The sequence below is a fragment of the Magnolia sinica genome, chromosome 13 (genome assembly GCF_029962835.1).
Source record: "Magnolia sinica isolate HGM2019 chromosome 13, MsV1, whole genome shotgun sequence".
Taxonomy (NCBI): domain Eukaryota; kingdom Viridiplantae; phylum Streptophyta; class Magnoliopsida; order Magnoliales; family Magnoliaceae; genus Magnolia; species Magnolia sinica.
The window spans coordinates 62,916,523-62,929,897 of NC_080585.1; the positions used below are offsets into that span (position 1 = coordinate 62,916,523).

General features: G+C 38.7%; 1 protein-coding gene across 1 annotated transcript; it reads left to right on the forward strand.

Moving 5' to 3' along the window:
- The first annotated feature begins 629 nt into the window (after nucleotides 1–629).
- On the forward strand, nucleotides 630–1,293 carry LOC131224297 (uncharacterized). The gene is made up of 2 exons (XM_058219819.1): nucleotides 630–943; nucleotides 1,062–1,293. The coding sequence occupies exons 1-2, from the start codon at nucleotides 630–632 to the stop codon at nucleotides 1,291–1,293; spliced, it is 546 nt and encodes a 181-aa protein (XP_058075802.1).
- Nucleotides 1,294–13,375: the final 12,082 nt, after the last annotated feature.

A 13,375-nucleotide genomic window follows, 5' to 3' on the forward strand; every position in this document is an offset into this window, starting at 1 on the left:
GCTCGTGGTTGTGGTTCCCCTGGCTGTGGTTCTCATCCCACCCTAGCGACCCATTCTACTCAAGTGCTTCCAGCTCCCGCTATTGAGGACCCAGCTCCTGAGGTCCCGATTTCACCCCCTGTAGCACGTATTCCTCTGCTCGAGCCTACTTTCCAGTTGTAAAGGCTCCAGCTCCTTCAGCCGCACCGGTGTCTCCACCCGAGGCGAGTGCCACTCCCGTATTTTTGATAGTTCCAGTCAGTGTTGAGCATTTTCAGCAATGATGCAGCCTGTCACTACTGTTCTTTAGTACCGTCAGCCTGCCACCGAGGTTCCTCGGTAGTCTGACCTGTCGCATGTAGCGCGGTATTTCGTGAGTTTCGGCAGGATGATCCCTCGAGGTTCAGGGGTGAGCCTGACCCTTCTGCCACCGAGTTGTGGCGCAATGAGATCGAGAGGATATTCGATACCATGTAGTGTCTGGCTAATCAGAGAGTCTCGTTAGCCACTTCCTTCTGCAGGGGGAGGCCCGACACTGGTGGTCGTCTGTATCGAGGATCGTAAAGCCCAATTTTGTTTAGACCTGAGATGAGTTCGTTGTCCATTTCGACCAGAAATTCTTCCTCGAGCATGTGCGTGATCAGAGGGCTATGGAGTTCGAGACTCTAGTCCAGGGTGATATGTCGATGTCTCAATATGAGGCCCGTTTCTTGGCTTTATCTAGATTTGCTCCTTTTCTCACCGATGACGAGAAGAGGAGGGCCTGCCGTTTTTATAATGGCTTACGATCCACTCTCCGCAGTCAAGTAGTGGGCCATTGCTTGGAGACATTTGATCAGGTCATCCATCGAGCGTTGGTATATGAGGACTGGACTATGACCCAGAGGACCCGAGATCAGAGTTTCGGCAGACAATGGAAGAGGAGGGCACCAGCCGACAGTTCCCGACAGCACCGTCAGCAAAGGCAAAGAGGCAGATCTGAGTTCAGTCAGCTCGCAGCGCAGACAACAGCTTTATCTTTAACGCAGCCAGCCGCTCCTTCCTCTGAGCCATTTTTTGGTGTTTGCCATGGATGTGGGCAGACAGGGCATCGGAGGCATGATTGGCCTCTTCCCTTACAGCAGCAGAGGCCATCGCAATTACCTCCTCCCCATCCTCCTTAGCAGTAGCATCATCAGCAGCGAGCGCAGCATCAGGCTCCCGCTCTTAGGCCTCCTCCTCAGCAACAGAGGGAGCCAGGCAGGCCTCCACAGCAGCAACAGCAACAGTAAAGACAGTAGTAGCCGAGGGGACATGCACCTCCCCAGTCTTTAGGCCGAGTATATAAGGTCTGCAGGAATCCCTTACTAGGGGCTGTGGGCAATCTGAATCCCTTCTCCACATTGTAATTGATCTACCTCATCCCCCAAGTTAATAATTCTCAAATGAAATAATAGAACTTTACCACAGAGAGAAGCACATTGATTTAACAATTTCCTAGGGAATTAGACAACTAGTGAAACATTGAAAATCAAATGCCCATCTTTTTGGGCAAGAGAAGATCTCTTGAAGATTTTACATCATAATATCCCTAACTCCATCCTAAAGTGTAAAAGTAGATTGAACATGTCATTATCCAAATCATTATCAAGCAACAAAGAAGGAAAAAAGCATGAAAGTATAACATGAGCTGACATAGAAGATCAAGGTTGGTGGAGAGTGAATCACATCCTACCAAATTTTCCAATAAACATAGGAGGCAGATCCTACCCATAAGGATAATTTGCATCTCTGACAAAAATAGATTATATGATCAAGAAAGGCATTTCTCCACTATTACTAAAATTTTATAATGCTGAAAACATAGATGATGAATAACAAAAACTAACACAAGAAAAGAGTGTTGTCCTGCCATCCATTCCACTCGACTCTATGACAGAAAAGAGCGCCACCATCAGAAACCACTCCATTAAAGTACAAAACACGACACGCATTCAAGAAAAAGGTTTAACTGTCAGATTAGGGTAGTAACGAAACTGGAAGGGATATCTGGAACCAAAGAAGTCAAATGAAAATCTCAGGAGCCACATTGTGATGGACTCGAAAAGATCCATGCCTCGAAGGGATAACTCTGCGCCTTGGCCTCTATTGGAAACAATTGCTCAACACCATAATAAGCATCAGGCTCACATGCTTCATTCACAATGGCACATTATGCCTAACTTGTCAAGGGGGTTGGGAAAAACTGAGCCTAACCATGCCAGAATGCATAAACAACTCTCACAATCTAATGTCAGCCTGCTTAGGATTTTACCAATGGAAGATTATTTTTTTTCCTATCAAACTTCACATTTAACATGCTTAAAAGCACCCGAACACCCTTTCACTATAATATATTAGTTATCAATTGTTCTGAAAATAAAGCAAAAATAAAATCTTCTACAATAAAAGAAAAAATAATTTCATAATTTCATCAGAGAAATAAACAAATAATCTTCGCAACCACTCTACTAGCTCCTACTCAATTTCTCTACATGCCTAAGCATAGACAGAATCCCCTTCTTATGTTCATGGTACTGAGTATCGGCATCATAGGGCATATCAGACTGGCCAAAAACTGACACAATACAAGCATATCATATCTATGTCAACCCCTAGCGGACTGTATTGTACTATGTCAGTAAAAAAATAATAATAAAATAAAATAAAATAAGAACCAAAAAAGTAGTGTAAAATACAAGTGGAAGGAAAAGGAAATTCAAGAATTTATCATTTTGTCTTGTATGTATATAATAGTGTATCAGATCATTCTTTGATAAGAAAATCATCTATCGCCCTGACTAGCTAAATGTCAATTAAATGGACCCTACTTAGACACAAATAAGCTTGATTTCATGGATCAAGTTCTGTTACATTGAAATACAAGAAACAAAAGATGAAAACACACACACACACAATATATATATATATATATATATATATATATATATATATATATATATATATAAGAAGGTATTGATTTACCCTTTGCCAATTTTTCCTGCAATAGCCCACTGACTTGACTCGTCAAATCGCACTAAAATCTTTTGTTTTGATCCCCAAAATAGGTGTAGGCCTAGACTAAAATGTCTTTCTAAGTTTCCTTCGTGGTTGGAATTAAAAAAAAAAAATTAAAAAGGAAAAGAAAATTCGAGCCATTATGGCTATATTGGCGTGATACAATCATTGTATCAGGCCGACACAAATTTGATGTAGCTGCATTGACCAATACGATACGGATATTATGAATCATAATCATACCAAATGAAAACGAATCATCATCTAACCAATCGCTTTGATGATGTGCTATCAAATGACTCTCAACAAAATCATCTTTAATGTCGAAAAATTCTCTTATAGCTCAACTACAACAATATCAATAGTAACATGAACAACAAATAATCTCAACAAACAGAAGTACTGAAATCTTAATGTTTACATCGATTAGATATAAATGAGCCGGAGATGAACTTACATGCAACTGCCGAAATTTTGGGACAAGCCATAAAAATGAGTTGATCTTTGTGCAGCATTAGCATTTACTGAAATGTGCCATCAAAATTACCACATCAATCTCACCCGAAACAGACGAGTAAATGGCATGGAGTAAGGCACGTGCTTACATTCACACTCACATAAATAAAAATGAAGTGAAAACATTGTGCCAAATGAGTGTTTATTCATCAATCAGTAGGGCGATTAAAGGCTGCTCATGCTTCTGTTTCCCACACACATTCCAAACACAATTATATATTGACTTTGATAGCATGAATTAGTTATGGGATCCATCCAAAATATGTCACAGGGCTCATTTATATATGATTTACTGAAACAGCTGCATATTAAAGCAAGATGTTTCACATGTCCATTACTGTTAGAATAAGGGATCAGCCACCATTTTAACCATCATCACCAAGCAGACACTTGGGATTGTCCAATCAGCATGAATTTTGGGTTATTTTCCTATCACAATAGGGACCGCATTTAGACAGTCAGGAATGAAGTTTATCCATGCCATCATATACGGTGAACGTGTTGCATTACAAGTGACAAAAAACCCTGTTAACTATTAGGTAGCAGCTCATGAAGGCTAGCAACTAATCTTTGAAATAATTGGTTAAGAACTTCATCAAATAACTGAATTTAAAAAATAAAAAAATAATAATAAAAAGGTAAAGAAAAACATCAAGAACTCAATGTGGAGCACACCCTTCTGCTAACACAATAATCTCAATGCCCCAAAGCCCTCAACTACTTTCTGTTCTTCTCTTTTTTTCACCTGTCCTTGTGTTATTGCTCTACTATGTTTATTTATGCACCAAACTCTTTCTATCCCAACCAAGTCTCAAAAAACTAAGAATGTTGATGCTTATATGACAAGTAGTAATTAAGAGTTTTGAGATCTACTTAGAAGAACCCATAGAACATGATTTAGGAAGAATGGATTTAATCTTCCTGGAGTGACTTTCATCATATTCAGTAAATCAAACAACAAGAGATCCCTAGCCACTTAAACTGCTAGTGTTTGGCCATTAACTAAATGCACATTGTGAAATGTGCAGAGACCTAGCCATGTCCCTCTTGCATTTTCTACCTCACTTTACATGCTGCAGGACATATGCATATAGCCACATCCCACGCCTATAATGGCACATAACCATTATGGATCAGCTAAGCCATATGCTTGACTGCATAAAGTCTTATCTTCCATTGTGCACATCCATGCAATACTCTATATGGAAACACAGAACATGCAACCGAAAACCCACACTACAAATCCTTAATTCTAATATGGCAATACTTAGGAACCGAAATCAGACTCCAAAGCCCTAAATCTCCTCATGAAATTTATCAGGAAAAAAAATAGGAATCTAAGAAAAACAATACCAGAGGTGGTTCATAACCGTCATCTTCATCTGCAGCACCGGAATATACTAGCACTGCCGGAATCCACCAGGGTCCACGGCCAGCATCACCCCCTATTGAGAAAATAGAAAAAACCCCCAACTTTGCTGACAGCCATTGTTTCCGGCAGATTTAGTGCAACCCAAACCCTCATCTTCTTTGTCTCTCATCTCCAATGACCACATTTGCAGCCTGTGATTACCGAACCCATCCATGCAGACATCATCATGAATCCGTCTCCATCCCTCTGCAATGGAGAGAGATAGAAGAGGAGCTTCACGGCGTGTGTTTCTTCACGGCTGATGCATTTGAGAGAGAGAGAGAGAGAGAGAGAGAGAGAGAGAGGAGAGAGGGAGGAGAATGAGAGAGATGGAGCAGAGACCGGGAGGGAGATAGAGGATTGGAGAAAGAAGAGATTAGGGAATGGAGAGATTAGGGAACAGGGAGAGAGAGAGAGAGAGAGAGAGAGAGAAGGGAGGGAGGGAGGGGGAGAGAGAGAGAGAGAGATAGCCCATTTTGAGCGTGCGCCCAAATTTGGGTGTGGACCGTAGACGGTCCTGACAGGGGCTCTGTGGGGCCCACCATGATGTATTTGGTTTATCCATTCTGACCAATAATTTTATTAAATTATTTTAGTTCATGATCCTAAATTTAAGGTAGATTGAAGGCCTAAGTGGACCACACCATAAGAAACAAATATGATTTAATATCCATGTTTCCTATTGTGTGATCCACTTAAGTATTCGATGTAGCCGATTTTTGATTTCATGCTTTTAAGTAATATTTCCAAATATATGGACGGCTTAGATAGAACATATTTTTTTAAGGCCCCATAGAGCCCCTTACAACACCATTAATTATTAATGGTGTGTCAACTTTTTAGCTACGGATTAAAACCGTAGCAACTATAAATAAGGTTTATATCCATACTAAAAAAACTAACATGGTCTGTATCCTTTACCCCTTTTTTGGTAGTGAAGGTTCAATGGTAGACGTTCAATCTCCCACTACTTTTTGGTGGTGTGGACCACCTGAGTTCCGTGAACGGCTGATTTTTAGGGTATCCTAATATCTAGAGGGGACCCATCAAACACATGATGTAGATGTTCAACATACATCATGGTGGGGCTTGTAGTGGGGCCCACAGTCTCTGCCCGTTTTACAAGCAGTAGGATGCTGACGCTGGTAGCAGCAGCGTCATTTATATTTATTTTTTTTGTTTTCTTGAGGATTTTCATAGGTGGGACCCACACAGGAGGATCTACTCCACCAGTTGGGTTCCTGTGCTCGGGACAGTTCCAATGAGTACAATATTGGATAGGTTTTGATGCACAGAAATATCACAGCGGGCCCTAACAATTTTTCACTATTAAAATAATGTTTTAGATGGTGTGGCCTACCAGAGTTTCGGATTGGCTTCATTTTTCGGCTCAATGCCTAAAATGAGCTGGAAAAAAGGGTGGACAGTGTGGATCGGGTACATACATCAAGGTAGGGTCCACATGAGTGTGACCCACCAGCTTTTGAATTAAAGCTGATATTTATGTTTTTCCTTCATGCAGGTGACTTGCCCTAGACGATCTAGGCAATAATGCTACTGGACGCTGCAAGGTGGACCCCACAATGGCAACATGGGTATACAGTGCATGCATAATGGTGGGCCACTGCCCTAGGCGGTGTGGGTCAGATACATGATGGTGGGTTACGAGACAGGAAAGAGAGAAATAGAGAGAGAGAGAGATAAAGAGAGAGATGTTGTGATGGAGGGACCCCGACACTATGGGCCCTCCCTTCCATGCATTACAACATACATCAAGTGGGTCCCATTACATGTGGGCCCACCAAATCAAAATCAACGGTGGAGATCCATTCACCACCAAAATGCAAGGTCTATATGACCCTTTTCATACTAGGAAAATAAACATCATGATGGGGACCATGGAGAATGGCCCCATCATGGAATGATCATGTGAATCAAGGTGGGCCATCGACCACACCTAGGGTCCAAAGCGTAATCCATACCATCAATCGGTAGGCCCCACTTAGCCCATCATCAAAACATAAATCTAAGCCTATAAAAACACTCACATTTATCTTCTTGGTCCAATGGAATGCCAAACTCCTTGACTCTCTCTTTAATGGAAGATGATGAGGATTGAAGGGTTGAGATGGGAGATGAGAGGGGTAGGAAGTGGGCCACACTTGGCTCTCTTAAAGCTTGGAGATGCTTGGATGTCCACCTCTCTTGCTGCTTGGGAAAGTGAGTAGAGAAAGAGAGAGAGAAAGAGGGTGGTTGTAAGAGAGGTGATGGGTGGAGTGATGGATGGAGTGACGTTGGGGGTAGCTTGTGTAAGAGAGGTATGGGTGACATGTGAGGTATGGGTGTGATGGGTTGAGTGATGGGTTGTGTACTTGAATTAATTGATTGATGTGATAAGTTGTAGAGATTCTCTCAAGATTGCAAATGTACAACATTTCTTTAAGATAAACACGGGCCCACATCTCCTGGCTCAGGTATCACATCGGTGCGCAAGATGCGGCATTGGAACCGCGACGACGGTGCGGTTGCGATGATACAAGTTTCGAGTCGAGCCGACTCAGATTTATGGGATGTGACTCAAGATCACGTACAAATGCCGATTACAGGTCGTGAGTTACCAGAATTTGATGAGGAGGATCACGGGAGTCTATGGAATTGTACGGTCTAAGATACGGTTCTTATAACATATCATCTGAATTAAAATTTTCGATGAATAGTTTGAGATGATGACCATTCACTTTAAAAATGTTACCACTCATCATATATTCTATCTTGACAGCCCCATGGGGATAGACTATTTTAACTGTGAACGGGCCAGTCCAATGAGATCTCAACTTTCCAGGAAAAGATGAAGCTTGGAATTATACAAGAGGACTTTATGGTTTGGCGTAAAAGATTTTCGAAGAATGTTCATGTCATGGAACAACTTCATTTTGTCCTTATATATTCTAGAATTCTCATATGTATCATTCTGAATTTCTTCAAGTTCATTTGATTGTAATTTACATAGCGAGCCGACATTGTCAAGATTGAAATTGAAATTTTTTATCGCCCAATACACTTTATGTTCTAATTCAACAGGCAAGTGACAAGCCTTCTAAAGACATTTCAATAAGGATCTTCTATGAGGTATGTTAAATCCATAATGCATCAGTCGATAGAAGTGATCTCGAGTATTTGTTTTATTTCCCTATTTGAGATTTCAACTTGGTTGCTTGTTTAAGGATGATAGAGAGTACTCGCCTTATGAGAAATACCACATTTCTTCATTAAAGCATCAAATGACCTATTGCAAAAGTGAGATCATCCATCGCTTATAATGACTCAAGGAGTTCCAAACTGAGATAAAATATTTTACTTTATAAACTTAATGACTATGCGATGGTCCTTATTTCAGTATGGAATTGTTTTGACCCACATGGAGACATAATCAACAACAAGTAGTATGTAAATATTTCGAAAAGATTGAGGAAATGGCCCCATGAAATTAATGCCTTAACAATTAAATGATTTAATGATAAGGATGGGGTTCAACAACATCATAGTTTTATGGGACAATCCTTCCAATTTTTTACAACGCTCACACACTTTATAAAATTCATTTTTATCTTTGAATATAGTGGGCCAGTAAAAACCACACTATAGAATTTTTTTTATGGTCTTCTTAGCCGAGAAGTGGCCACCACATGCTTATGAATGACAAAAGGAGATGACTCTATGATGTTCATTATCAAGAATACATCTCCTAAATATTCGATTTGGGAAATATTTAAACAAATATGAATCATCCCAGATAAACATTCATACCTCAGTGAAAAACTTCTTTTTATCTTGCGTAGTCCAATAGATGAGAATTATACATGTGATAAGATAATTAGCAATATCAGTATACCAAGGTAATTGAGAGAGTTTGAAGAGTTGTTCATCATGGAACATGTTATTAATGTGAGTCATCTCCATGGAATCTGAGTGAGATGGTCGGTCACTAAGTTTTCTACTACTTTCTTGTCTCATATTTCTATGTCAAATTCTTAGCGTAAAAGGATTCATATTATTAAACGGTGCTTAGCATCCTTCTTAGAAAGAAGTTATGATAATCTTTGATCCTATCAAGTAGAAGCTAAACTTGTCCAAAGAAAACACTATGGCTAGAAGTTCTTTTTCTATAGTGGAATAATTTACTTGGGCCGAGTTTAGAGTTTTATTTGCATAGTAGATAACATAAGGCCTCTTCTCTTTTCTCTGGCCTAATACCTCCCCCAATTGCATAGTCACTTGCATCGTACAAGATTTCAAAAGGTAAACTCCAATTGGATGATTGCATGATGGGTGCATTAGTCAACATGCCCTTAAGCTTGGTGAAAGTTTTATGGTATTTCTTGCTCCACTCAAATGGAGTATCATTTTGAAAAAGATTGCATAAAGTAGGAGAGATAAAACTAAAGTCCTTTATGAACCTCCTGTTAAAGCTAACGTGTCCTAAAAAGATCGCACCTCTCGTATGTCGTGGGTGGAGGTAGGTTAGAGATTAAATCGATTTTGGCTTTATCTACCTTAATTCCATTGGACAATATAATATGTCTAAAGACTATTCCCTTTTGAACCATGAAATGACATTTTTCTCAATTTAGCACAAGGTTATTTTCTTCACATCTTTTCAGCATGAGTGTAAGATTATCAAGGCATTTGCTAAAAGATGTACCAAAAACAGAGAAATCATCAATGAAAACCTATAAGAATTGCCCCACTATATTAGAAAAAATACTCAACATGCATCACTGAAATGTGGCAGGAGCATTACATAGTACAAATGGCATCATTTAGTATGTGAAAGTGTGAAAAGGGCATGTAAATGTGGTCTTCAAGGGCTATTTCTATTTGGTTGTAGCCCGAATATTCCTCCAAAAAAAATAGTAATAGAAATGAGCAGTTAACCTTTCTAAAATCTGATCAACAAAGGACAAAGGGAAGTAGTTTTTCCTTGTGATGGTATTCTATTTTATGTAGTCAATGCACATTCTCCAGCTAGTAGTGACTCTAGTTGGCACAAGTTCATTTTCTACATTAGCTACGATGGTGATCTCAGACTTCTTGGGTACCACCTAAGTTCGATTCACCCATTGGCCATCGGATATAAGGTATATACCCACATCCAACAACTTTAACACCTCGAATTTAACTACTTCTTTCATATTTGGATTTCACCAACGTTGTAGTTGTCTAGTTGTTTTAGCGTTATCCTTGAGGTGAATGTGATGAGTACAAATCAAATGATCGATTCCTTTGAGGTCCGTGATCATCCGTCCAAGGGCTCCTTCGTGCCCACAAATGGATTATACCAAGCATCTAATGTACTCGGAGTCGACAACGGATCAAAATAAATTAGAAATATTTCTTCACTCAAACCAAATATCTGTGAATTGTTCAACATGAAAACCAAATACTTTGAATAAAAGTAAATTAAACATTAAGAAGAACTACAGGCTTCACCTCTTAGCTCTAGCTAAGAGATTAGCCAACCATAAACATGATCGAACTAAAACAGAAAAACATAAAAACTAACTAGAAGCGAAGGATTGAAGAGGAGTGAGGACTCCTTGAAGATCCATAACTCCTTGCTTACTCATTCTACCCTAATTCTTGATTAGAAGATCCTAAAATATCTTTTTATATAGCTTTCAATCGCACCGGCTTCAAAACTGACTTGAATTTATGCAGCTTTTGCATCTTCGATGACACCTTTGATGGCATTAAACTCCCATCGAAGAGTCAGGTAAAATCAGAAAACTATCCAGCAATGAACTTTCAAATTCTCATATTTTCTTGATGTCATCGAACCGCCTTCAACAGGATTGAACTTGGCTTCGATGGCATTGAATATGCCTTTGATGGCACTGAAGAGTGCATGAATTTGTCCAACGATAAAATTAGAAATTCATGATTTTTGTGATGGGATCGTGGATGGCTTCGATGACATTGACGCTTTCTTCGATGTCATCGAATGGTTGATTTATTATATACTTCCAATTTTCTGCACTTTAAATCTTTAGTTTTCTTCCTTTCTTACGTGGTTTCCTTAGATCTTAGACTATTGAATTCTTCAATCTAGACCGACATAGATTTAATCCTTTACTTGGGTATTCTTTGAGAATGAAATCATCACTTTAAACATCATTTTTTCATTAACTCTCAAAATCACGTCGTAAGAGAAAACGTAAGTAATTAGATCGATTAAGCACATCCATATTGATAAAACCAATGCATAACAAGAGAAAAATATCTAATAATTTACATTTAACAATTGTGATTACTTTGCTTGATTCTGCGCCATGTGCTTCAATGAGTCTCAATGGTTAGTGCATATAAACAGTTTTGGATCATTGGATGATGACTCACATGCAAAGGGAAAAGTTCAGACCCATTGAAATACGTTGGGAAGTATTCTAACAAACCATTTGTTAATATTAAATATAAGTACCTGGAACCAATTACTGGAGGACGTGTGAGATGCACCGATGGTCAACCCGAGAAAAAAAAAAAAAAAAAATCTCACGTTTGGACAAAATGGAATAAGACTACCCAAGGTCCCAAAAATAGGGGCCCACGCTTAGAGAAAGTTTAAAAAAAAGAGGGGAAGAGAATAAAATAAGTGGACGACTCTTTCAAAGAAAGTAGAAAATGCGAAATATATAAAGATAAGTTTCTATTTGTCAACTCTTTAGTAATTAGAATTTAGAAATAGAAAGGCGCCCTTAGGTGGCCACAGTCCCAACTGAATTAAACTAACGGCGATGCATAGTAGGACTGGACATGGTTGGCTCAGCTTTAGCCCAAGCCATTGCATGTTTGGCTTGGCCACAAAATAGAAAATAGCTCACAACCGATAATATTATCCTTAGTAAACATGTGGCCACCTGATGAGCAGATTGGCCTGATTTGCAGTTCGTGATATTCGTGAGGACGCCAACCTTTTTGGCCGGATTAAATGTTATGCATGCTTCGGCATGCTTAAATTTAACTCTAGTTGAACAGTAACTTCATCGTCCAACAAGCTTCCACGTATAAACCTGTCCATCGTGTACAGCATCCAACCCTTCCAAAAGTTCAGCCCCATTATAAAGAACACCTGGATCAAAATCAAGGCCCTTCTACTCAATTGGGCCCCATATGTACCTTGTATAAGATCAGTGATTGTAAATTTTGGACAATCGTAGAACAAAATGTACAGTCGCTGATCTTATCCAAAGTGTACATATGGCTCACCTGAAGACTGAATTGGTGATTTCATGGTGTGGCCAGCCTTCTGGAAGGGTGGATATTGTTGCACCATAAATTGGGAGTTGAAAGTGATTGATTTTATATATATATATATATATATATATATATATATATATATATATATATATATATATATATATATATATATATATATATATATATATAAACCATTTGTAGAAGAGTTAAAACTAGCTAATTATATTTGTTGAACAATATTTCTTGAGGAATCCATATTGATATTATTTAATATATTATAAAAATCTTATTACTTTATTTTTATAAATAGGTGATGTTAAAAAAAAGGTCATAAATAGCGTTTATATCAGATAAATGTCCTATTTATCACGTAGAGATACTGATGCATTGGCTTAAAAGGAATTACAGATTTGTGACATGAAGGGTATGCTCGGTGCGCTCCTTCAGGTTGTGTTAGTGGAGCTAATTTCATTGACCTAGACCATTTGTCTGTTGACCCGCCACAGATGGACTATACTAAAGCCTCTTTTTAACAGGATAATCTGAAACGTGGAACTTGTGGCACGCACTGAATGTAGGGCAGGTTATAGATGAATGCATGGAGAGCCAAGATCGAAACAAGTCAGGGTTTAGGGTTCAAAATGGGAAACATCAGTACAGTGGGTGCTATAATTTTCAATAGCCATAACTTTTTGACTCGTTATTAAAACTATACATATAATATCTTGGAAGCTATAAATTGGCTTTTTAACTTAGCAAGTAATCAAGGTTAATTGGCCACCAAACAATTTTGCAAGCCTTAGTTTTTTCTGCGGCTAATTTTAGGGTGAAATAAAATTTTACAATATTTTAGTAAGTTACAATGATGTTATTTTAAAGTTTTAAGAGTTCAGCTTCCATTCAAAAAATATTTGTTTTAGTTATCTAAAAGTGGTGGGTGATTTTAAGTTAATTTAGATATCTTTACTATTTTTACTACTTGAGTGGGGATGTGAATCCTATAACTTCTAATGCAGCCAAATGAAAATTTGTTACATACGCATGTTAGTCGTAGTCTCTCGCAGTTAAAAAGTAAAGACTCCCTTATATGAAATCACAAGTTTACCTTTTTCACTGTGGGTCCAATAATTGAAAATGGGAACATGACGCTTGTTTGCTCACTGGTGACACACAAGGTTA